Here is a 25790-nt window from a genome sequence, read left to right as displayed (position 1 = left end):
TATTACAAATTGCAACTTTTCGTGTTCTTGTATGAGGACCATTATTACCAACCGTGCGCAAAACGAATTTAATCGCGCGGTGGAAAGACGCGCTGACGTTTGCTCGTGTAGGAGCAGATTGAGGGACTCAGAAAGGAGGCCCCCCGCCTTCTGATTGGTTGATCTGCCGGCGCTCAGCGATGGGTGCTCTGGATTGGTCCATTCCGGACGGAGGGCATCGTCGCCGTGCCGATAGTGGATAGCCGGACGGAGGCATAACGCCGCTGTTATTGTTCCTGAATGAAAACTGCGGCGTCCAAAATATTTGTGTTTTTTAAAAACGTTAATATAAATGTATGCTTTTTAAACTTCGCTTGACGCGGTGAAATACCTGGAATAAAAATTAAAACGCTTTGTGCAGCACTTATGTCCAAGCAATTAGCGTGTCTGCTAAGGAAATCCAGGCCTCAAGCCGCCACGACGGTCGATTTTAACAAAAACCGTGAGACGCTCACCTCGCCGCGGCTACCTGCAGCCGCCTGCTCGGACGTTTTAAGGCGAAACGCGGCAGCGTAACCCACGACAGGAGAAATACGTCCTAAATGGGGCCGGTTTTTTAAAACGTTTGGTTTTTATGAGCCGTCGGTAGGCAACAGAGTGGAATAATTTTATTAGAAGCATTTTTATCTTTGAAAACACAAAAGGAAGATGTCCAACGGCGCAGCGGGAAGCGGCGGCTTGACTTGGGTGGTAAGTTACGGTGTCCGTGCCGCATAGTGCTGTATGTGCCGGCGTTCTTGACTCTCGGGCACCGTTAAGAGCCCCTCTGCGAGTCGCCGGTGTGACTTTCAGCCGACCGGTAGCGGTCTGAGGCAGGCTAGTGTCCGGCATTGCGAGGTAAAGGCTGGTGTAAGATGGCCAGCCGCACGGTGCCTCCACCGGAGCCGCATCGCTCCGGTGCCACTCCTCCGGGAGCGCTGTTTACATGCGTGGTACTCGCAGAGTTTAGTGGCCGAAAATAACCCCCGGCGGTGGGTGGATTTGTTTTTAGGGTGAACGCCTAAACTGAAACCAATGAATGGACCGCTTCTCCAAAACAAAAGTTCTTTGTGTTGATCGCAGGCTTTCTGATGTTCACCGTACATTTCATATATGCACATGTGCACTGGACAATCGGTCCTGACCCGGAGATGCAGCACCATCCCGGACCGGCGCTTTGTGGCGGCGGCTGCGACGTAGACGCGATAAAGACAACAATGGGATGGAAGCCGGGCTGCGGGGACCGGTCCTCCTCCCCAAGCGCCGGTTATCGTACCCCACCACCCCCTCTACGTTCACTGTGGGGCTGGGGAGCGAGAGGGGCGGCTCCCACACAAGACAAAAAATGACAAAGATTAACAACTTAAAAATACCGTGCCCAGCCTATGTTCCCGGGGGGTCCTTGGGATCCGTGGTGCGCTGCCGTACCGCCGAACACATGGAGCAACGCGCAGGATAATAACTTTTGCGGCTCGAAGGCGTTGAGACAAAGGACAGCGGCCGAAATAACGGGAGATTTATATTAATGATGAGGTTTCGGCCGCTTGCGTCAGTGGTGGGAAATAAACATTATCTGGAGCAGAAGACGCCTTTTCTTAGCCAAACCTATATACGATAGGCGCAAAGCTGCCGAAATGAGTAAAAAAAAAATTCATTTAATCCTTTCTCAATTACTTGGCAGTGATATCATGGGGGCATATTTTCGCAGTACATATATAGATAAGTTCGATTACCAGGGGCTGTTCTATGAAGTAAGATTTTTCAGTTAGCTGGGTTAACTTAAGCTAGAAGCTTAAGAAATCCTGCTTTGTGGGGAACCCCGCGGTGTCGGAACTGAGGGTGATGAAGCACCCATACTTAACGTCTGTCCTACATAAATTAAATTTTACTTAATTTTCTCTGATCAGTTCCTCCGCAGTTGTCTTCTCCATTGACTGCTGTTTGACTAATAATTTATGTATCACTTCAGTTAAGACACTTACAAAGAAATACAAGTACAAGAGCCGGGAAATCTACACAGACTAAACTACATTTTAAAGAGTATAAAACAAGTGTTTTATTGCAACACGTATCCCTGAAATATTTCTTAATACTATTGGTTTACAGTAGCTGTCGGCCTTATTTGTTGCTTGTTCCTTCAGTTGCTTTACATGACTGTAAAATATATTCCTAAGTATTTATAGAAGTGTCTTGAATTGTCCCTTGTAAATGTTTTCTTTTGATTTCTTTCTTGTGCTCCAAAAAACATGAAAACACAAACGGAATTCAGCTTTATTATGAGAATTTCATCCCAGGCAACATAACTGTGAAACTATCACAAATTTTAATCCCTCTTGTGTTTGATCCCAGGACCAAGAGGTTTTTTGTGTTGTTCAAGTCCAGTTTTGCAACAAAGAATTGGGGGTCTCTGGGAAGTGAGATTCCATGGTGTGGTAGATTGCCATAATTCCTTAGCAGGGATGCACCAGTTGCATTTTCCTTGGATCCTGATTTCCTTAGTTTAATAATAGTGAGCAAACGTTTTTCTGACACTTCATTAATGAGCTTCGCTATGTATTGAATTAAATTGGTCATTCCAAATCTTTCTGGGGTTGTTCCTCCATGCCTAACTTTCCCTGTAAGTGTTTTACCTCACCTTACTGGGGGGGAAGGTGAAGGGCAGGGGACACGACTGTGGATGGAAACTGAGTTGGGACTGTGGCTGTGGCAGTCACGTTGCGATTACACTGCGATTATATGGTGCATGCTCAGTAATCACCAGGGCTTTAGATGACAGGTGAAACATTTGTCCAGACAACGGCTTTTCGTCACTTTACGGACATTTACTTACGCCCACGACTTGGTAAGTGGATTAGTAGTGTGCCTGAGATATTAATGAGATGCGTATTATGATGCCCAAAACTCAGGAGTCTGTATAAATTCAGCATATCCATTTGTTTATCTACGATATCTCCTCTTCCAAATGATGTTGTAGCTGATTGTCAGTCAGCAATGATCAGGGCGAAAATCTGCCATTTCCACTCACTCGCTGATCTATTGGTGAGTCGTTAGCAACTTGATATTAACCTAGTGTGAATCTTTGGTACCCAGTTTAGGACAGAGACATGAGTCTTTCATTGGGAGATGTATAGTATGTTAGTGTGAGTTACACTTCTTGACGGTACTGTCGTCACTGACACTGTTTAAACATGGTTCATATTTATGCTGTCTCACTTTTCTTCAGGTTTAATTTTTAGTTGCGTTAGATGACAGAAGATCTGTGTTGTATATACCTTCTGCCAGCTCATTTATGCAAATCAGTCCTGTTATGTTTTGCCAAAATAGAAAATTTGCCGGATGTTCTGTATTTTGGGCCTGTGTGTATTTGAGGCTAATTCTGGGTATAATCTTTTCTTTTTTCCCCCCCGAGAGTGAGAGGCGCTGCTGGAATGGGATTCCCCTGATGGGTATCCCTGTCTCCCAGTAGGAGTGTGCAGGCATCGTAAAGTCTGTGCCACAGTCACAAAGAGAGGGGAGCGGAGGGGAATCCATGTGTTTAACGAGCTGCTCACATGTCTGAAAACAGACCCTGTTTGATAAGAACAATGCCGCCAAGCGGGAAGAGGCGAACGGTCGGGGCGACGGTGCCAAAAGTGAAGATCCCAAGAAGGAGCCTTCCAAGAAGGACGCTGCTAAGAAGATGTCCGTGGAGAGGGTCTACCAGAAGAAGACCCAGCTCGAGCACATCCTGCTCCGCCCAGACACATACATTGGGTCCGTGGAGCCTGTCACCCAGGTGTGTTGCGACGTTTTTCATTGGCATCAGTCCCTATCCAGATGTGGTTTTGGGGTTAAACGTAGCTGAAGGCTTCTGCAGTCACTTCCGAGCCATCTGGGGTCTGGGCTCAGACTCCTAATCATAATTCAGAACTCTCTCCACGGTGTCGCTGTATAGTCCTAGGATTCTAATATTTTCTGCTGATCTGACAGCTTCAGAAAACTGCATCATGGCTTGGTTAAGATTTAATAATTTATTGCTTTTTAGAAGTGGTGATGTGAAAATAAAATTGCACGGCTGTCATCCCATAATCGTAACTGCAATTTTCATTTAAAAAATATGTTCCCTGTTTCAGTTTTCATCTTCAAGTATATTGGAGAGGCAGTGTCAGGATTCAAGTGTGAGTAGTTTCTTGTTAAGCATTTTTGTGAGCAAATGCCCTTTCTTTTCTTTTTTAGCAAATGTGGGTTTTTGATGAAGATGGTGGCATGAATTTACGTGAAATCACATATGTCCCTGGATTATACAAAATCTTTGATGAAATACTCGGTAAGCCTCATTCGTTCATTCATTCTAGACATTAATAGCGCTGTATATGTTTGAGTTTCGCCATATTGTGTATCGGGGCAGGGTCGCTCCACATACGTAATCTTTTGAGTATTTCCCTCCTGTGTGGCCTGTGATGTTTGATGAACACTAGGGGGGGGTTGCACCCTGATTCATTCCAGGTCTTCACCTGGACGATTAGTTCAACACGGCCGACTGGAAGCCAAGTGTTTGAGCAATATTTTTAAATTCTCTAGCGATCGACGTTGCTCCCTAGACTAAACGTTACTGTGCAAACGTTGAAGGAGAAAGATGATATAGCAGGTTTCTGTTAGCCTTTCAATCATCCTGCCATCTTTCCTTCCACATACTGTCGTTGGGGTGTATACCTGTAATTGTCACCTTGGAGACTTCCATGATAGAAAGTGACATTCGCGACTAGCGTGTCAGTGATGATTGGGAATGGCTTGGAGTGATTACAGAGTACAGAGATTGCGTTGTGGGAGCTGTGTCGTACAGCCAGCCGTCTCCGCGTGTTCTGCTGAGCGACCTGAACGCGGCTGCAGAACCCAGTTATCTGGCTCCCTTTGCCTTTCAGCTTTGTGATTAAGGACACTGAGTTTTTTTTTCCCCACAGGAAAAAACAATGAAATTCAGAACTGCAGGCAAAGTGTGAATGCACTCTGTACGAAAGAGCACCTCTGAAACGCTCCATTTTCCCCCAGAATCCGATGGTCTTTGTGATAAATGTTTTATAAACACTAAATAATGTAATATGCTCTGGCCATTATTTCCCCTGTGCGTAATACAACCTTGTTTCCAAAAAAGCATGTTGCTGGCATCTAATTCAAATTGAGCGTACATTTGTCATAAAACAATAAAATGTCTCAGTTTCAACATTTGATATGTTGTATTTTCAGTTAAATATTCGTTTATATGATTTGTAAATCATCGCATTCTGTTGTTATTTACGTTTTACACAGCGTAGCAGCTTTTTTGGAAACGGGGTTGTCGATTTAGTGCGATCACAGAAGCTGGGTAGCAGAAATCCCACGCTCGGATGTCTTTGGTGTTACTGGCAACGTTGCGAGCTGCTGTTCCGTCCTTGGCAGGTCTATTCTGTGATAGATAGCTGGATCCAACATAAAATTTTAACTTAATCAGGGAAATTTAGCTGGTGTGTCCATCATATTCTTAATGGAAAAATATTAAAGTGCTTGTCTTTTTTTTTTCCAGAGATCACAAATTAATTTTGTTCCTAGATTAATTTTGGATGTAATTGTGATGTTCCTGGATCAGCCTCCAGGCTTGTCCCATAACCCAGACTGCAAAAAGCAGTTAGAAGATGGATGGATTGATAATTGTGATGTTTGTAATAAAAAGTGCAGAATGCTTGCCATGTTTTTAATAACGATATGTTTTTTTTTCCCCCTCGTTAGTGAATGCGGCTGACAACAAACAGAGGGACAAGAACATGACTAGTATAAAGATCACCATTGACCCGTAAGTGTGAGCGTGGCACGTGCATCTTATCCCAGTGCAAGATCCATCTTCATGATCATTATCAGTTAGTGGGAGGTTTCACATCATGCATGAAATTATGTATTGTTTTACCTACCAGGACCAGTTACTGCGGCTTCAGTTGACATGACTCATTTTTACGTTGTTAATTACGTGATGGAACTGCATCTTCGGGGTTGATTTGTTTAAAAATTAGCATTTGCTAATTGGTGTGAAGAACACTCAAGAACAGGAAATAGTCTGAAGATGGTACCAGTGGGGCAGGTAACCAAAGAAGAACCTTTGCACACCAGCATATCCCCTGTAGCTGTAATGAGCTGGCCAGTATCTCATATTACATGCCAGTGTGCTCACAGCACAACTGTCACTTACAGTGCAGTGAGCTTTTAGCCAGTTCTTCATGATTGCAACCCCCCCAATACTGAACTGGATAAGCAGGTGGAAGATGGATGGATAATCGCATTGTAGGCTCCTTCATTTGATCTGAGAGGCAGTTTGTTTGTCTGCTCCTGTAAGGGAAAGGAAGCTGAGCATCGGCTTAGCCAAGCACTGATTTTATCCAGTGACAGGATGCTTAATTCGGGACCTCCAGTGGATCCAGTGGGACTCTTCTAACTCCTTGTCTTTTCATTTCTCTCTTCCAGGGAGTCAAACACAATTTCCATATGGAACAACGGGAAGGGGATCCCTGTGGTGGAACATAAAGAGGAAAAGATGTACGTCCCGGCTCTCATCTTTGGCCACCTCTTGACTTCCAGCAACTATGATGACGAGGAGAAGAAGGTCACAGGTGGGCACGCCCCGGCTGTCTTCACGAACAGCCTTAGAGTTTGAGTCTCTTAGGGGGTTCAAAGAACTGATTTCCCCTATTGGTTCCCCTTGAATTTGAGCCAGTGATTGGCAGCTCTTGATCCCACCCCCCACTGCTGTTGGGGGCCTCATTTCTCTCTCTGGTCGCCCTCCTGCATGTTGTGCTTCTGTGAACTAACCGGACGCTCGTCCCCGTGCAGGTGGAAGGAATGGCTACGGCGCTAAACTCTGCAACATTTTCAGCACGAAGTTCACTGTGGAAACGGCCTGCAAAGAGTACAAGCACAGCTTTAAACAGGTAGGAGGTCCTGGCTTGCAGTCCTGTCTCTGTCCAGAGGGGACATGCTGGTCGACTCCTCAAAAACAAGCAAAACAGGTGTCCTTGCTCGATGTCATCATAAATGTCGTCATAAAACTATTTAAATGTTTTAGGCTGGTTGTCTCTTCATAGGCAGAAGGTAAGGGGCTATGACTGATGCTCTCACTGGTTGTTTCATCACTTGGTCTGGTAGAGTAGCATCCTCACTAATGTGGGTCACAGGCCCTATTTGTAGGGTTCACTAGAACTGGGCTGATCCACCTCTGTCTTTTGTTCTGTATTGCTCAGCTGATTCTTTGTGGCTTTAACAGCTGCCTATAGACGCCACGTGAGCTGTTTAGACATCGATTATGCAGCTGTGTTACTTTCTGTTGTTGAATTTGCTTTGTTACTCTCCAAGACCTGGACGAACAACATGACCAAAACAGCCGATCCCAGAATTAAATATTTTGACGGGGAGGACTTCACGTGCGTCACATTCCAGCCAGACCTGGCCAAGTTCAAGATGGAGAAGCTGGACAAGGACATAGTGGCTCTATTGACACGCAGGGCTTACGATGTCGCCGGCTCCTGCCGAGGGGTTAAAGTCCTACTCAATGGAAAGAAACTGCCGGTAAATCTCCAGCAGATACTTTTACTCAAAGTGACACAATTGAGAGAGCAGAGTCTCAGCAGTTGAGATTAAGGGTCTTGATCAAGGGCCCAAAGGTGAAATCACTCTGCCGGCTATGGGATTTGAACCAGCAACCATCTGATCCTGGGCACGCAGTCCTAACATGCAGAGCCACACACACAAGCGGTCTAACTAGACTGAATGAGAATCAAAGTTCTGTGGTTAAAATCAGTGCTTCTCTGCACGTTAATACAGTAGGTCGAGAAAACACTGGAAAAGGATCAGATTTCAGGTCACGTTGCTCGTTTGGGTTTTGACGCACTTTGTGTGAAACGCCATTCCCAGGTGAACGGCTTCCGCAGCTACGTGGACCTGTACGTGAAGGACAAGCTGGATGAGACGGGCGTGCAGCTGAAGGTGGTGAACGAGGTGGTGAACGACCGCTGGGAGGTGTGCCTGACCCTGAGTGAGAAGGGCTTCCAGCAGATCAGCTTCGTCAACAGCATCGCCACCACCAAGGTGCGCACGTCCGAGGCCGAGGGGGAACTTCTGCAGGGGAGAACCAACAGCAGGCGAACATGTGTGATACCGCCACCCGCTGGCCAGCCCCAGTCGCTTGTTTGTGTAATCCTGCCTGGAGACCTTTCTGTAGGACCTCGTTGACAGATTGGGGTAATTAGCTAAAGCTGGACTGGATTTATGATGGGCTCTTTGAGTCCGTTATGTTTGTTGCCCTTCGAGACGCCGGTGCTGTTCCAGGGTTTGGGTATCTCGTTAATGTGTGCGTTTCGCAGCCCCTAATTCCCAGCCCCTCGCTCTTTTCTCCTCATTAGCTCAGCTTTCTCTCACTGTTTTGTTTGTCTGCTTTTGATAGTACTGTAGCTGTTTCTGCTATTTTATTTATTTTTTTGTTTTGGTGTTTATTCATGTGAAAACAATAATGTAGGGGGAAAAAAACAAAGACGAGGTGTTAAGTTGACCGTGTGGCCGCCCAGCAAGATGCGACTGGGCGTCTTTGCGTCAGTTTGAGATGTTCATCGCTGCTGTATCTGGGCAGGGTGGCAGGCACATTGACTACGTTGTGGACCAAATAGTGGCCAAACTCATCGAAGTGGTCAAGAAGAAGAACAAGGCTGGGGTCTCGGTGAAACCCTTCCAGGTTTGTAGGATTCCCCTTCACAGGGAACATTTTCCAGGTCAAGGCCGACGTACAAATTGCAGTTTCATACCTTCTCTTCATGTTTCTGCCAGGTGAAGAACCACATCTGGGTGTTTGTGAATGCCTTGATTGAGAACCCGACGTTTGACTCCCAGACCAAGGAGAACATGACTCTGCAGACCAAAAGCTTTGGGTCGAAGTGTCCCCTCTCAGAAAAGTTCATACGTGCGGTATGTCCCTAAACCGACCCGGTCGCAGCGTCAGAAATGTCACGTTTATTCACTTTGGGGCCACGGTGTTCCTGACCTTGGGTGCTGCAGTAACGTCTTGTCTCATACCATCTAATATGAAGAAAGTAAGGTGACGTCAAAAAATGATTTCATGTCCTGCTGCTCCAGGCGACTAACTGCGGCATTGTGGAGAGCATATTGAACTGGGTGAAGTTCAAGGCCCAGACGCAGCTCAACAAGAAGTGTTCATCAGTGAAACACAGCAAGATCAAAGGGATCCCCAAGCTAGATGACGCCAACGATGCCGGTGAGCCTTGGGGTTACTAAGACTGCGGTGGGCTTTGACCCCAGCTGGTGCTGATGTCAACTGAAGTGTTGATCCAGTCCTTGTTCATTCACAGAGATGTTCCCTCATTAATTGTACGTACATTATGATAGGACAAGGTGAAGGAAGCGGTACGATATAACCAAGCGCGTTGTTTAAACAAACTTCTTTGAGGCACACATTGGAATAGGTTCTGTTTTAGCTTAGTTGCCACCTAGACTTCACATTATGCTTATGGGCCTAAAACCGGTAGCATGCCGGTGTGTTTAAATGGCTCGATTCACTTTCCAGTGGAGCTGCGGATCTGATTAAGCCGTCCTGTGCTGAGTCCCATCAGCGGTCTGGGCCGAAATGTTTGAGGTTTCATTCAGGTCATATCGGTTTCCGGCCAGCCTGGCGGATTTACCCCGGGAAGCCCTCTCCGTTCCCCTGCGCGGATTGCCCGTGCAGATAGCGCGGCGTCCCGGGAAATGAATCAGTCCGTTACGGCTAACAAGATTTATATGAAAATTAGCCGCCCCGCTAACTCTGATGGGCTGCGGTAATGGCCAGCTAGACCTCGGTGGGGGGGAGTCGCACTGTATCACCGTGGTTTATGGCCATGCTCGTCTCCTGCCTGTGTTTTAGGGACGTGATGCATCGCTGTGTTAAGATGCGGCAGAAAATGGAGAAGGGATGAAAAGAGCGTGGCCATTAGCTTCTGCTCTCTTGCTATCCTAATTTAGCAGACACTGTTTAAAATCCTTTTTATAATTACCTCTGCTCTGCATGGTGACTGGATCTCAGCTTAGGTTCAGAACTCTTTGGCTTTAAACCATTTTTGCATCTTAGTTTGATCCAAGGTTGCTGGTGCAACTGGCATATAATAAAATTCACTGCATTAGAGGCCAGGCGAAATAAATTCTCTCAGCTCTGTACCTCCACCACCCGTTGAGGCTGTAATTTCATTGCTGTGCTGAATTGAGAACATGCTGCACTGCTGTATCCAAAGGCAAGTCTCATTGCGAGATGATGAGTTTTTTAATAATTAGTGGAAAGTCTGAAACCTGCGTTTTTCCTCTATGTGCCTCATTTTGTCGCAGTCATTACATTGTTGTAACACGAGACCCTTTGAGGGACACTGGCTGCCCCAGATCTCCGATCTGTACTTGTATGTCACTTTGGACAAAAGAATCTGCTAAGTAAATAAACGTGATGTAAGGTAACATGCACTGATTGCACCCCAGGTGGGAAGCACTCTTCGGAATGCACGCTCATCCTGACGGAAGGAGACTCCGCCAAGTCGCTCGCTGTCTCGGGGCTTGGGGTCATAGGCCGAGATCGCTACGGCGTCTTTCCGCTCAGGGGGAAAATCCTGAACGTGCGTGAAGCGACCCACAAGCAGGTGAGCTCTGGAGGTGTGGAGGGGTGTGTGTGGTATAATGTGAGTGTGAAACAGGATTGGCTGAACGCCGTCATTCCGTGCGCAGATCATGGAGAACGCCGAAATCAACAACATCATCAAGATCGTGGGTCTTCAGTATAAGAAAAGCTATGACGACGCAGAGTCTTTGCGCTCCCTGCGCTACGGGAAGATCATGATTATGACAGATCAGGTATGGCTGTGTTCCTCCTGTGTTCCTCCTGTGTCTTATGTGTATGTGTGAGTACTCATCGGTCCCTCCTTAGCTTGCACCAAATGACTCGTCCTTCATTTTGTCTTTCAGGACCAGGACGGCTCCCATATCAAGGGTCTCCTGATTAATTTTTTCCACCACAACTGGCCGTCCCTATTGAAGCACTCCTTCCTGGAGGAGTTCATCACGCCCATAGTAAAGGTATGGCGTGTGGAAGGGCGACTCAGAATGTGTGTCACTCGTCACCATACCGAGGACCGCTCCACAGGCCTTTACTCGGGTCTCGACCCATACGTGTGGGAATACGGACCAACTTTCACAGTGGCAAGAAGCTAACTGCATACAGACGTGGTCGTCTGTGATTACATCCATCATTTATGTGGCATGTTGTTACATTTAATCTTTTCTTTGCTTCCAGGCACACAAGAATAAGCAAGAGCTGTCTTTTTATAGCATTCCAGAGTTTGACGAGTGGAAGAAGCAGACAGAGAACTACAAAACCTGGCACATAAAGTACTACAAAGGTGTGTACACGTGCGGGGTCTTTACTGGCCGGGCCAGGCTGGGCTTGGAGCCCAGCACATGCCATAGCTGACGGTCTTCCTCCTGCAGGTTTGGGTACGAGCACAAGCAAGGAGGCCAAGGAGTATTTTGCGGACATGGAGCGGCACCGGATCGTGTTCCGATACGGGGGTACCGAGGACGACGCGGCCATCACGTTGGTGCGTAGAGACGACGTCTCCTTTGCGTTATCCATTTAAAACGCCTCAAATACTAACGCACTGTGGTTTAGATACGGCTCCCATTTTTTTTCAGAGAAATATATTTGAAAATCAAGTTTTTGCGTGTAAGAGGTGCACCATTTTTGACACTTAAAATATACAAAGCAAATCTATATCTTTGGAGCAGTTTTGTAATGGTTTTCTTTTGTCGTTAGGTTATTATTTATGTGTAAAATAATTGCTAAATGCAGTGTCGTATCACCACTTAAGTTTGCCTTCTGTTAGCCCTGTCAGGGGTAAATGGGAGCCAGTGGTCTCTTATCCCACTGGGGTCAGGCCCATTTCATCCCTGAGGCCTGCCCTGGGCCCCGAGTAACATCCCTGAGGCCTGCCCTGGGCCCCGAGTAACATCCCTGAGGCCTGCCCTGGGCCCCGAGTAACATCCCTGAGGCCTGCCCTGGGCCCCGAGTAACATCCCTGAGGCCTGCCCTGGGCCCCGAGTAACATCCCTGCCTTCCTCGCCCTCTGCCCAGGCCTTCAGCAAGAAGAAGATCGACGACCGAAAGGAGTGGCTCACCAACTTCATGGAGGACAGGAGGCAGCGAAGGATGCATGGCCTGCCGGAGGTGAGGGAGGCTGGCACAGGGGAGGCCACAGCAGATGCAGGGCACTGTGGAGCCCATAGAGGGCGCCAGTACTCAGCTCAGAAATGTCCCTCTGCTGGCCGACTCACTCACTCACTACTCGCTGAGACCCTTAATGACTTTTTGCTCTGTTGGTTTTTTTCTTGGCCCAGTATTAATACTCCCTGGCGTAATCCAACTCATGAATTTATATACTTGAAGTTTAATTAAGTTTCTGGTGCTCCTATTACCGCCTTTATTGTAGCCAGGGTTTGATTGGGCCGATACTGAAATGCTTGTTTTATTGCCCAGCAATTTTTATACGGCACGGCGACAAAGCACCTGTCCTACAACGACTTCATCAACAAGGAGCTCATCCTGTTCTCCAACTCTGACAACGAAAGGTCCATCCCGTCCCTCGTCGACGGTAGGCGTGCTCTTCTTCCTCAGCACGAGTGTGGGGGCTGTGGCGACATGCGATTCCCAGGCATCCTCGGCGCCTCCATTCCATCCGCGTCGTGTCTCCCGCGTGGGGCGGCGTTTCTCTGACGCCCTCCCTCCTCCCCCCTCCCCCCCCGTTGGGGTTCCCAGGCCTAAAGCCCGGCCAGAGGAAGGTGCTGTTCACCTGCATGAAGAGGAACGACAAGCGGGAGGTGAAGGTGGCCCAGCTAGCCGGCTCGGTGGCTGAGATGTCCGCCTATCACCACGGGGAGGTGAGGTGGCCGCCCTCCCATCCGATTCTGTCCCTCACTCCTCTCCCTCTGCTTGCCGTCTCTGAGATGATGGTCTATCTTCCCAAAAAATCATATTGCGGTCTTTATAACAATCCACGATCTGAATCTTTCTTCTCAGTTTGTACTGTGAAGAATATCCAGCCTTGAACAAGTCTAAAGACTTATTCATTAGCATAATTTTTACGACACAGTATTTCATTAGACTGTTTTCAAAATGGTCATTAAATCCTGAGTTAAACTTTATTTTAAATATCTGTTGCTTCATTTTAAGGTGGTTGAATCGATGTGTCGTATTACCTCCAGAAGTGCCGACTCTGGCCCAGTAAGGTTTACAGATAACTTTGCTTTGTGAAATATCTGACTCTGCATAGCTGAAACACTGCCACACTACTGAATCGAGTCTTTTTTTGGTACCAGCTCCCCATTCGCCATGCCAATAGATCACATTGAATTGTTTTTCAAATACGTCACGCATGAAAGAGACCCTGCGATATAGACATGTGATATAACTTGGCCAATCAGCTCAGCCATCTAGGAAGTCATCCTCTTGATATGTGAACGTAGCACGGATCTACGTTATTACTGGCCGTCGGAGTTTTATGTGAAGGTTGGAAACAGGAGGGGGACATAAAAGATCACAATCTCTATGATTCACATGAAAAGTAGATTGTGGACGTCTTCAAGATAGATCAGGATATGAAATTGTCAGGTTTCCCAGCCCTGGTGAAATGTAACATAAATCAAGAGAGGACATTAGCAGAGACCATATTGTCCTTTATATTATGGTGCTTTGCTGCCTGGCCTATTATATACGGTAAATGTCCGTCCATCCATCCAGTTTCTATACCTGCTTTTTCTATAATATAGTAATATACGGGAGGAATGATGGGGAGCAGCTTTGCCCCAGACCACTAGGGTTAGTGGTTCGAATCCCACTCTTTGTGGAGTTTGCATGTCCTCCCTATATTGTTTGGGTTTCCTTCGAAGGTGCATAGACATGCATGTTGGCTAACTGGCATCTCTGAATTGCCCAGGGTGTGTGATCTGTTGTGTTGTGTTGTGTTGTGTTGGATGTGTGATGAGTTAGGGGCTCCTGTAGCTGAACATGTAGAGCATTGTGCTAATAACACAAAGGTCATGGGTAAATTGTAATCCTGTGTAAACGCTGAGACGGGCTGGCGTCCTGTCCAGGGTGTCCCCTGTCTTGTATCCTGTGCTGTCTGGGATAGACTGCAAAGGCTCACTGTGACCTTGTAATGAATAAGCTGTTAGAAGATGGATGGTTATGTTTAATGTATTACATGCTTTGCTCTAAATGTGTAAAAAATCAATTGGTGTGATTAATTAGGTAATTTGCGAATTCATTTATGAACAGCCAAATCGATGTGTGGACTTGGTTGGGATTTGTCACGTTTCTGGCTGCTGGTCCCGCTGGAGGACTGGGCACCATTTTAATAAACTGCCCACTGACTGAGAGCTGGAAGGCAGCCCTGGATGAATGTATCTGTTCATTTTCTTTTTCTTTCCACCTCGGCCTCGTTTGTACTCGCCAGCAAGCGCTGATGATGACCATCGTGAACTTGGCCCAGAACTTTGTGGGCAGCAACAACCTGAACATCCTGCAGCCCCTGGGTCAGTTTGGCACCCGGATTAACGGCGGTAAAGACGCTGCCAGCCCTCGTTACATCTTCACCATGCTCAGGTGGGTCCCAGGCCCCCGCGCCGCAACTCCCCACCAGCTAAACCCCATTCGTCATCATCCTCCGATGAGTCACTGTGCCACGTTCAATTCTGAATGTATCATTTATTAAACACTGCTCACTTAATGACCGAGTTCCGTTCCGAAGACTAGGTCGTTAAGTGAATTGTTCGGTAAGCGAGGAGCCCCCCCTTACCGATATTTCAAGCAAACTCTACTAGTAGTGGGTTTGTGTCGGCCATCTTTAGATATTGTTTTAATATGCACCACTTATAACATTTTTAGTATATTTACAAATGTTTATACAGTTGTGTTTCCGTATGTGACAGGTGAAAATCTGTGAGTGAAAGTGAAATATTGGAAGATTTCTTATCTAGCATAGCAAAGTTACAGCAAGCTGGTTGATAAGTGCTAATGTTAATCATCAGCCGAATTACAAATAAACGCTAACATGTATAGACTGGTCAGAGAGCTGGTCGTAAGTCCGGGCTTCTTGTACAGTGTATAACACCGACTGGTCAGAGAGCTGGTCGTAAGTCCAGGGTTCTCTTACAGTGTATAACACCGGCTGGTCAGAGAGCTGGTCGTAAGTCCAGGGTTCTCGTACAGTGTATAACACCGACTGGTCAGAGAGCTGGTCGTAAGTCCGGGCTTCTCGTACAGTGTATAACACCGACTGGTCAGAGAGCTGGTCGTAAGTCCGGGCTTCTCGTACAGTGTATAACACCGACTGGTCAGAGAGCTGGTCGTAAGTCCGGGCTTCTCGTACAGTGTATAACACCGACTGGTCAGAGAGCTGGTCGTAAGTCCGGGCTTCTCGTACAGTGTATAACACCGACTGGTCAGAGAGCTGGTCGTAAGTCCGGGCTTCTCGTACAGTGTATAACACCGACTGGTCAGAGAGCTGGTCGTAAGTCCGGGCTTCTCGTACAGTGTATAACACCGACTGGTCAGAGAGCTGGTCGTAAGTCCGGGCTTCTCGTACAGTGTATAACACCGACTGGTCAGAGAGCTGGTCGTAAGTCCGGGCTTCTCGTACAGTGTATAACACCGACTGGTCAGAGAGCTGGTCGTAAGTCCGGGCTTCTCGTACAGTGTATAACACCGACTGGTCAGAGAGCTGGTCGTAAGTCCGGGCTTCTCGTACAGTGTATAACACCGACTGGTCAGAGAGCTGGTCGTAAGTCCGGGCTTCTCGTACAGTGTATAACACCGACTGGTCAGAGAGCTGGTCGTAAGTCCGGGCTTCTCGTACAGTGTATAACACCGACTGGTCAGAGAGCTGGTCGTAAGTCCGGGCGGTCGTTAAACAGGTAGGTCGTTAAGTTAGGAGTGTCTATTAAACACTTGCCGCTCAGGAACTACATGTGAATCTGTTATTTAATAGATGTGGAGCAGAGACAGTTTATACTGGAGTAGTTTAATGTGTTAAATATATCTTAATTAGTCTTTTAGTCAAACTTTGATTAATTTGTAAATACTAAGTCCCGTTTTGGAGTCATTAAGGGCCTGTTTTTGTGCTTCTGTATTTATAAAAGGAACTATTGTGTGACAGATGTGTTTATTCTTTCCTTTTCACAGTCCGCTGGCCAAGCTGCTCTTTCCAGCCGTCGACTCCAGTCTGCTGAAGTTCCTTTACGACGACAACCAGAAGGTGGAGCCAGAGTGGTACATACCCATCATCCCCATGGTGTTGATAAACGGCGCAGAAGGCATCGGGACAGGCTGGGCCTGCAAGATTCCAAACTACGATCCGCGCGAGATCGTCAACAACATCAACCGCATGCTGAATCACCAGGATCCCCTACCCATGGTAAGAAAAGGAATGCTGTGAGGAGCATTGTGCAGCGAGCAGCTTCTGAAGACAGAGGAGGCCTCTGATATTGTGTTTCTAATATATGTAATAATTGAAACAGACGGGAACAAACTGGGGCTGGAAACTATAATTGCAAGATTTGTGGTTCAGGCAGGCCGGAATCCCAGAGTAACTTTACTCATGTGTCTGTCCCCAGCTTCCTAGCTACAAGAACTTCAAAGGAGTCATTCATGAACTGGGCCAGAACCAGTACTTGGTCAGCGGTGAGGTGGCTGTCCTGGACAAGAACTCCATTGAGATCACCGAGCTGCCGATCCGGACCTGGACACAGGTGTGTTCTCCGATGAAACGGCACGATTCATCTCGACTCCTAGATGAGCGTTGTCGCATTTTCGCCCGATAGACCGCCGCTTATTCCAGCTTTGGATAAATGCTCGCTCTTGCGTTCCACAGGCGTATAAGGAGTCTGTGCTGGAGCCCATGCTCCAGGGTACCGAGAAGACCCCAGCCCTCATTAACGACTACAAGGAGTACCACACGGACACCACCGTCAAGTTTCTGGTGCGGATGAGCGAGGAGAAGCTGGCGCAGGCCGAAGCTGCAGGCCTTCACAAAGTCTTCAAGCTGCAGTCCACCCTCACCTGCAATTCCATGGCAAGTGATGCCCAGCTAGACCGACCCACACCGACTCGCAGCTGCATTGTTTGACACTCTCGCTAATCAGAGGCTGCCTTCTCCTCACAGGTTTTGTTTGACCACATGGGGTGTCTGAAGAGGTACGAGTCCGTCCAGGAGATCTTGAAGGAGTTCTTTGAGCTTCGGTTGCACTATTACAAGCTGAGGAAGGATTGGCTGGTCGGCATGTTGGGGGCGGAGTCTGCCAAATTGTCAAACCAGGCACGTTTTGTGTTAGAGAAAATCGAAGGAAAGCTCTCTATTGGTAAGATGTTTCACAGTGCTTTATACATGTTTTAGCGCAACAACAGAGCAGTTCCATTTTAAATTTGTGGCATTAGCAGTTACGACCTCGTTCTCAGTTATTAAATGCATGGTTTTTATTCTAGAAAATGACAAGGAAAAATAAAGCTAAAAAGTTCCTTTTTAGCCTTCCAGCCAACATCATCAGATTTTGAAAGTATTTGGTGGCAGAATGTGTGCAGTGGCCAGCTCACAGCAAGCTCTTGGCAGCCACGGCGGGTCCCAAGAGGAGCCCACGCAAAGGCTTCCAAGTGCTTAGCATATCTGCAGAGTTCTGCTCATTTGTAAGATTCTGAAGGGATCACGTGCCGCGAATAGCATTCCAGCAGGGCTGTTAATTTCCCAGAAAGATTTAACAATAAGCCAGTTTCCAGTCCAACAATACCAGCGCTAAGGGCTGCGGTTCCTGTGGTGTGCAGCGCACATTGTTGCAGATCATGGCAAAGGGAAACGTTAAGCAAAGCACTTAACAGATGAATGAGTGTGTAGGACAGCTTTAAATGAGCCCCTTTCTTTGCCCTTTTGAATAAATGTTGCACAGGGGTGAATGTATTACTTCCAGTCAGTGATCAGTTTCAGCTGGTGCTTTGATCCAAAGGAGCATAATTTATACCCATTTAAGTAGCTGATTTTACAGGAGCTGTTCATTTGAAGTACTTTGCTCAGGGATACTGAACGCAGGGTCTCTCCTGGGACTCGAACCAACAATTCCCAACACTATTTTCAGGATGTCTGGTTGTGTTGGTTCATAGCCTGAAAGGTTAAGCATCAATTAGCCTGGTGCTGGCCCACTCACCATTTAAGGAGGAAATATATAGGATTAGACGCGCTAAGACAAGGTTCTCCAGTTCTAGTCCTGGAGGGCTAGTCTGCAACATGGTTTGTGGATTTCCCTGCAGAAACACACCTTATTCAGCTCACCAACCAATTGCTAGGATTAGTAGGCGTGTCTGAGCATGGAAATCTGCAAAAATGCGTCGCAGACTGGCCCTGCAGGACTGGAACTGGGGAATCCTGTTCTAAGACTTCAAGATTAAGAGAGTAATGGTTATGAATTTCTCTCTATAAGATGGGTGGCCCACTGTATGCATTCAGAAGGCGTTTACTCATAACTACATCTGCGTAGCTGATACTAATATGAGGACAGTTACTGTCCAGATTCAGATTTGACATTTGCTGACCTAATGCAGGGTTAAGCCCCCGGAGTACCGGGCAGGCAGGGGCCCAGCTGGTGCTGAGTGTGCTTCACATCAGTGCCCACGTTCTGCCACCTTTAAGCCGTCTCCCGTGTTCCTCGTAGAGAACAAGTCGAAGAGGGACCTCATCAGGATGTTGGTGCAGCGAGGCTATGAGTCTGACCCCGTGGCCGCATGGAACAAAGCCCAGGAGAAGGTGCGATACCAGCACAATCCTTATTATTTACTGTAACCCTCTGGAGTCTAAGGGTCGGGAAGACACTTTCACTGACTGGTGCATGGTCACACATTTCATTCAATATCATAAACTTAATTTATGGCAAATTATTTCTTATGTATTTGTTTTGGCATAAAACTCATCTTAATCTTAGTGTACTTTGTAAATATGTCAGATTTATGTGAAGTTTGAAATTTGACATTCAAAGTATAGACATTGCAAAATGCAGTTTGGAACACATGCAGAAACATTATAAAAGTACATAGCAAGCAATGGTGGCAGTTTGTTTTGATCCCAGATATCTGATCACCAAAGTCTTGGCTACATGAAGATGACTAAATGGTGTAGCTGCAACATTCATTTGGATAAATAAATAAGAAAAACTGAACTCACACCACTATTTCTGGCTCCTTTCATCGAATATGTAGCAACTTTCATGTATATGAATGAGCCATTGTCACCTGGCCACGTCCCCAACCCCCTTTTATGGCGCTGAAGGGGACGTATCTGGATCGCGTTTCACCGTTGCGCTGTTAATCAAATTACCATGCGAATGCGATTTGAATACGCGCTAATGCGGCTATTTAGAATGTGAATAGCGATCTTCGGGTGAGAGCGGTACTACACGCCCCCGATGCAGGTAAAACAAAGTAAGGTGACATGGTTTACTTTTTTACCAATTTAACCTAATTTAAAAAACTTTAATACTTCTGACAATGGACGTTTTGAAAAGAAGACAGATTACGGATTTAGCGTTTTTTCTATGTTTGTATAATAAGATTTCAGCGAGTTATGAACTGAAATACATGAGAAAGATACTCGGCGTCGCCGACGATGCCGTCGACTCCAGAGGGTTAAAGAAGCACTGGAACAAAGGTCCTGTCCTCTGTGCGCCAAAGAGACAGATTATCCATGAAGTTAATCTATTTAGCTTGTAATAGGGACAAATGTATTTACCTGCACCAAAAGTACAAGAGCAGGGCATCAAATAAGGGTCCAAGCAACTAGAGGAGGCAGGACCAACCAATCAGATATCTTGGCCCACCTCCTCTACAATCGGATTGGTTATCACTCTGAACCAATCATTTTTCCTTCTGCTTACACTTTTGCATAAGTAAAACTCCCACAAGCATCAAATATGCATCAAATATGCATGTCAAACCCCTTTATTTTCAAGCAAAATGGCTCCACCTTTGAGATGGATAGATATTCATGCTTTATTGGTTCCAGGGGGAAATTGGTTTTGGAAAATCAGGCAGCCAGGGTCCTTGAAGGGTCCTTGCAGCCTCCGTTCCGATTGGGTGGATTGATTTATTTTTGCCTGGGTTTCCTCAGTCTCTCGAAGACGACGACAAGGGCAATGACAGTGACAGCTCCGTCGACTCTGGCTCATCGTCGGGCCCAAACTTTAACTACATCCTGGGGATGCCCTTGTGGTGCCTGACCAAGGAGAAGGTGGAGGAGCTGCTGAAACAGAGGGACACAAAGGTAGTGAATCACGGGGAGGGTATTTTGGTCCTCTCGCAGCGGTGTGGCTTCCGTGATTCAGGGTCTTCCACAGTTAAAACTAAACTTTTAGCTGCTGTTTTTGCTGACGTGAAGAGTGGGAAAGTGACCTCATGCAAGCTTGACTTATGTTATGCTGTGAGTTACATCATCCTTCTGTTGCAGAAAGCTGAGCTGAATGAGCTTCAGAGGAAGTGTTCTGAAGATCTCTGGAAGGAGGATCTGGCTGTCTTTATTGAGGAGCTAGATGTAAGTGTCTTGAGACACTGGAAGTTGTTACTTCCCAGTTCCAACAAAGAAACAAACCTTGAATAACAGTTCCTACCTACTTTGGATTAAAAACCATAGCTGGTTTTCTCCACTAGGCTAAACCCATTTCTCCAGCTTAGTTTGTGGGTTTACTTCTGTTTTCCATCAGTGTTTTATGGGTTTTAACTTCTTTTCTGCCCTCTGGTATCAGCGGGTAGAGGCACAGGAGAGAGAAGACATCAGCGCGGGCAAGGCCAGCAGGCTGGTGAAGGGAAAGATTGGCAAGCCCAAGGTGAAGAAGATGCACCTGGAGGAGACGCTGCCCTCGCCGTTCGCCCGCCGCATCGTGCCAGAGATCACCCAGGCCATGAAGGCAGACGCCTCCAAGAAGATGACCAAGAAGAAGAAGGTAGGCTGTGAGAATGCGTCAGAATCCATGAGGGACGTGTTTCACATACAGTACCAGCCAGAAGTTTGGGAAGCCAAGCCACCTACGAAGGAGAGTGGTAGTGTCACGTCACATGACCTGGCCACCTGACACCTCAGCATAAGTGGGGAACTCATGGAAAGTGGTGGAGAGGAGAGAGCGGGGGCAGTCAGTCCCTGGAGCAACGAGGGTTAAGGGTCTTGCTCAATGAGCCCAGTGGTGGGATCATTCTGCTGGGATTTGAACCAGCAACCTTCTGAGTCCCAACCCACAGAGCTGCCCCCCCTCCCCAAATTAATTTTTTTTTTAACTTTTTAGGTCAGTGCATAATTCCATGTGTTGTTTTAGTTTTGCTGTCTTTGTAATTCATCTAAAATGTAGAGAATAGAAATGGCTAGGTGTGTCCAAATTTTTGACTGGTACTGTATATATGTGCAAGTTACTGAAAATGTGTTACTAATTATTTCATTTAGAAATAATTCAATTACTTTGTCAATTCTGCATATAAAAGTTATTAGTTACTGGGGAAAGTAACTTTCGTGTTACTTCAAATCTCTTATTAATACATGACTACTCAGACAGCACACATACATCACTGGGATATTTGTTTAAGATTGGACCATCGTTAAATGATTGCACTCCACTTAGGCCCATAGACGGTATTTTAATTATTGCATATGTTTCAGCAAGCACATTTTTCCCAGTAATCTAGCTTTAATCGGTTCAGCATAACTGTTAGTCTTGTTATTCCTGGTTTTGTCACGTTGTCAATATTTTAAATAATAAACATATAATTTTTAATCAAATTGTTTGGTATATGGTTTTAAACAGTATGTCTACATGCAGGGTAAACGATAAATGTACCCGATCATATATAAATATATATAGTATAAGCCTATTGTGGGTTATATAGCCTAATCAGGAAAAATAACAGCAGGGTAAATGTTGCAGAGTGATGTCATTGACATTGTGTTGCTGTTGACATATATCACAGACACTGGGGGGGATCAGATCAGTATTCGTCAGTAATGTCTCTGCGATGTTGTTCCAGTGAGTAAATCATCTCACAGAGATGGTTTGCTGATGGATTTTAAAGCATCATATCCATCCATGTGTTGCTGCTCCGACAGTGAAATGTCAAATTATATCTATCACTGTACCTAATATCAGCAATTCATTGTGTTGACGTTCAATCATAAACAGGAAATTGGAGGAATAGGCTACATTTGTCCATTAATATTTTCATACAAGACAAAAGTAACGAGTAACGAGCCCATTTAAATTTCAGTACTTACTCGTTACCGCCAAAAGTAGTGGAATTATAGTAATGAAAATGACACATTACTACCAACATCTAGGATGTCCAGTAGAGGGAGTACTAAAGTCAACTGTCCTGAAGAGGGTCTGGGCATTTATTTGGTTTGGAAACGGGTCAGCAGACAATCGTGTCTTGTGTGTGTGTGTGTGTCACTGTTTAGGGCGAGTTAGACCTTGCAGGGAAGATGGAGTTTGATGACGAGCTGGGCACGGTGACCTCTGAGGGCGGCGTGGGCGAGAACTCCATTAGCTTCCCCCCAGCAACCAACCCAAGCGCAGCCAAAGTGAAAACGCCGCGCGTGAAGAAGGAGAAAAAGGAGCCGGGTGAGTCGGGAACGTTCAGCTCTCTGACGGTTTGCTGTAGGGATGCTTCTCTGGCATTTTCTTACTCGCATACCACAGAGATCTCTTCCGCTTCCAGTGTGTCATTGAGATATAAATGTCGTTTACTTTGTCCTTCCAGCGGCTCCCAGAGCGAGGAAGACGCCAGGACCCAAAGGGTCCACCAAGAAGGCAAAGAAGCGGAACCCCTGGTCAGACGACGACTCCAAGTCGGACAGCGACCTGGAGGACAGGGACAGCGAGCCAGTGGTCATCCCCCGCGACACCAAGAGCCAGAGGGCGTCAGGTAGGCGAGGCGGGGCGGGGATGGGCGAGGAGGGGCGGGGCGGGGATGGGCGGGGCGGGGCGGGGCGAGGATGGGCGGGGCGGCCAGGGAATGACGTGACCCGTCCGGGCCCTGCGTGCTCTGCTCTACAGTCAAGGCCTCCGTCAACTGCTGAGCATAAAATTTCTTGTCGGCTGGGCCTTTGATCTCTCACCGATGGAGTGGATCCGGCAGCCCCGCGTGTGAAGTGTGTTTGAACACTGAGCTATTTTATATATTTGTTTGGCTTTTGTCTAAAGCAGTGAGGCAGGTAATATAAAACAAGCGTACGGCTGTCAGGAGCGGCGGAGGTAACCGCTGGGCTGAGCCTGAAGTGATAGACCAGAGACAAGTGCGAGATGGGGCGGGCGGCTGGAGGAACGCTGCTAAAGCGTTGCATCAGGAATGCTAAACCCACACGCTTCGCCTGGAAGAGAGCACGTCTGTGTAAATACACACAGACAACTAGTAGTGAGATATAAGAGGTAAGGCTTCCAGATGGGTGCAGAACATCATGTCAAGTGTGGTCCTCCTCCCTCTCGTCATCAGCTGGCAAACCCAAGTACACCTTCGACTTCTCCGAGGAGGAGGATGAGGAGGGCGACGAAGAGCCAGAGGACGAGGAGCCAGCTTCCTCCCCGATGAGATCTTACAAAGACGACCTCCCCGCCTCCATGGACAATGATAATGATGATGACGATGACGACATCTTCCCGCCCAAACCATCGTCCAAGCCGTCCCTTACATCGTACGCAGATTTACACCATCTCTCATCGCGCCTGTTCGCATCGGCACGTCCATGTGACAGATGTGTGGCTGCTTTCCCGCAGGTCCATTCCTCCAGCAAAGAAGAACCCAGTGCCACAGAGCATATTTACATCGAAATCGGCATACTCTGAAAAGAGTAATGAGAGTGGTGGGTGTTTTTAAAACGTTCTCTCAACGTTCGTACACCACCTTCTGTGGAGTGAGGTTTTGTTCATAACTACTCCCCCCCCCCCCCCCCCTTTTTTTTTCCAAGACGAGCCAAAGTTTGACAGCGATGAAGATGACAATGGCCCAGCCTTCTCCTACTCCAGTAGCACCGTCTTTGACAAACCTGCACCAGTGAAGAAAGGTATGGCCCTTGCCTTCCACTAGGGGGCTCTGTAGCACTGCCATTCACGCTGCCATGATGAAATCCTAGGCTTGAAGCGCGTCTCCTTTCTGTGGAGGTGTAGATGCATTGCGGCCAAACCCTGCATCATTCCCATAATGTGGCTCCATCTCTTACCCAAGACCATGTATCAGATTTTATCAGTTTTGCATAGAGTTCAATGCTTAATTCAAGGCTTTTTACACTCCATTAGCAGCGGTCACTGTCAGTCTGAGCTCATTAAAACAGCCTATACATAATGTGCCGTCTTATAAAAAAATAATGGACATAAGTCACCAGGCACTGTAAATGGGCTCAGGTGCAGAACTAGCTGTTAACGTAGTGCAGACATTGACGGTGCTTGGTGGTTGTTGGTTCTCGCAGCAGCTAAGAAGCCGTCAGAAGCAGCTCCCAAGCCTAAAAAAGCTCCCAAACCCAAGAAGCCGGACTCCTCCATCTGGGACTCCGACTCGGACGGCGGCACCAAAAAGCCCACGCCGACGAAGGGTGCGAGCCTCCATTTTTCGCCTGTTTCCCGCCTCGGTCGTTGCTTAAAGTAGCGCTAACAAAACAAAAATGCTTTCAGACGGAGGACTGGGCTTTAAAGAGCACATCTGGCTGATGTTCTTGTGATTTCTTTTTGTTTGGTAAACACGTTTAACTGGGTCTTTTGTTCATGCAGGTAGAGGCAGGGGGCGAAAGAGGAAGAATTCTGGTTCTGAGGAAGATGAGTACAGTCCAATGAAGAAGGCCAAGAAGCCGGCAGCTAATCGAGTGAGTCACGCCAGTCTTGTATGAGACTCCAAGCATTGGTGTGATGGAGCGGTTAGCACTGTTAACTCATACCTGTGACCAGGGTTTGAGAAGATGGATGGATGGATGTTTATTCTTCTTTTGAGGAGTGACTCAGTATAGCTGCCCCAATTTTGAACCTGACTCTTTCACGTTTCTTTGTCTTGGTTTGTGCTCCAGAAGTCGAAAAAGGCCACGTCAGATGACGAGCTGGACACACACAGCTTCGAGCAGTCAGACACGCCTTCGAGAGACAGGCCGGGTCGGGCCAAGAAGGAGGTGAAGTACTTTGCAGAATCGGACGAGGACGACAACGACCAGTACGACATGTTTGACTAGGTGCTCGATGGGATCCCCGTAACACACACATGCTCGTGAAAAAACTCCCGTCCTTAGTCCTGCAACTTTTGTACTTTTTTTTCCTTTTTATGATTTTTTTTTTTTTTTGGTGATGTTAAATGCTTTCTACTGTGTAGGTGTTTCACAGTTTTTATTATACATAAACAGTTTTGTTTTTTATCATTGAAATGTTATGTATTTGTTCTAAGCAGCTTTTAGAGGTCTAGATCGCGGTGCCTAAGCACATATTTTAATTGTTAAAAGTAAGAGACTATGTTCCTTTTTGAAATGAAGTTGGAAGTAAACAGACTGTAAATTACTTCGGCCATTTGTGTCTTCATCAATAGATGTGAAATGACTGGTTTGTACAAGATGACCGTAAAGGGATTTTACGCAACCAAATTTAGAGGTGAGGACCAGACGCTGATACAGCGTGTTGCCACACCAACCACACGAGCCGCCTGAGTGATCAGAGCCCAC

General features: G+C 46.8%; 1 protein-coding gene across 3 annotated transcripts; it reads left to right on the top strand.

Moving 5' to 3' along the window:
• The first annotated feature begins 176 nt into the window (after positions 1 to 176).
• Positions 177 to 25629, top strand: top2b (DNA topoisomerase II beta). Of its 3 annotated transcripts, none has more exons than XM_072705651.1 (36): positions 177 to 729; positions 3584 to 3793; positions 4234 to 4324; positions 5761 to 5824; positions 6487 to 6632; positions 6853 to 6950; positions 7372 to 7584; positions 7930 to 8103; positions 8642 to 8743; positions 8836 to 8973; positions 9142 to 9280; positions 10525 to 10682; positions 10768 to 10893; positions 11005 to 11115; positions 11333 to 11438; positions 11527 to 11636; positions 12170 to 12262; positions 12572 to 12686; positions 12851 to 12972; positions 14547 to 14695; positions 16274 to 16505; positions 16705 to 16839; positions 16962 to 17162; positions 17253 to 17448; positions 18787 to 18878; positions 20235 to 20387; positions 20571 to 20654; positions 20866 to 21063; positions 22560 to 22722; positions 22862 to 23026; positions 23594 to 23792; positions 23875 to 23960; positions 24066 to 24161; positions 24567 to 24686; positions 24862 to 24953; positions 25152 to 25629. In XM_072705651.1, the coding sequence occupies exons 1-36, from the start codon at positions 688 to 690 to the stop codon at positions 25308 to 25310; spliced, it is 4878 nt and encodes a 1625-aa protein (XP_072561752.1). In that variant the 5' UTR covers positions 177 to 687; the 3' UTR covers positions 25311 to 25629. The 3 variants fall into 3 exon arrangements, with proteins under 3 accessions (XP_072561752.1, XP_072561751.1, XP_072561753.1); XM_072705650.1 differs by having other exon boundaries at positions 179 to 729; positions 24564 to 24686; XM_072705652.1 differs by lacking the exon at positions 177 to 729 and having other exon boundaries at positions 777 to 3793; positions 4131 to 4324; positions 24564 to 24686.
• The last annotated feature ends 161 nt before the right edge of the window (positions 25630 to 25790 follow it).

Source organism: Paramormyrops kingsleyae, chromosome 23, assembly GCF_048594095.1.
Source record: "Paramormyrops kingsleyae isolate MSU_618 chromosome 23, PKINGS_0.4, whole genome shotgun sequence".
NCBI classification, from domain to species: domain Eukaryota; kingdom Metazoa; phylum Chordata; class Actinopteri; order Osteoglossiformes; family Mormyridae; genus Paramormyrops; species Paramormyrops kingsleyae.
This window is presented reverse-complemented; position numbering and strand designations above follow the sequence as displayed.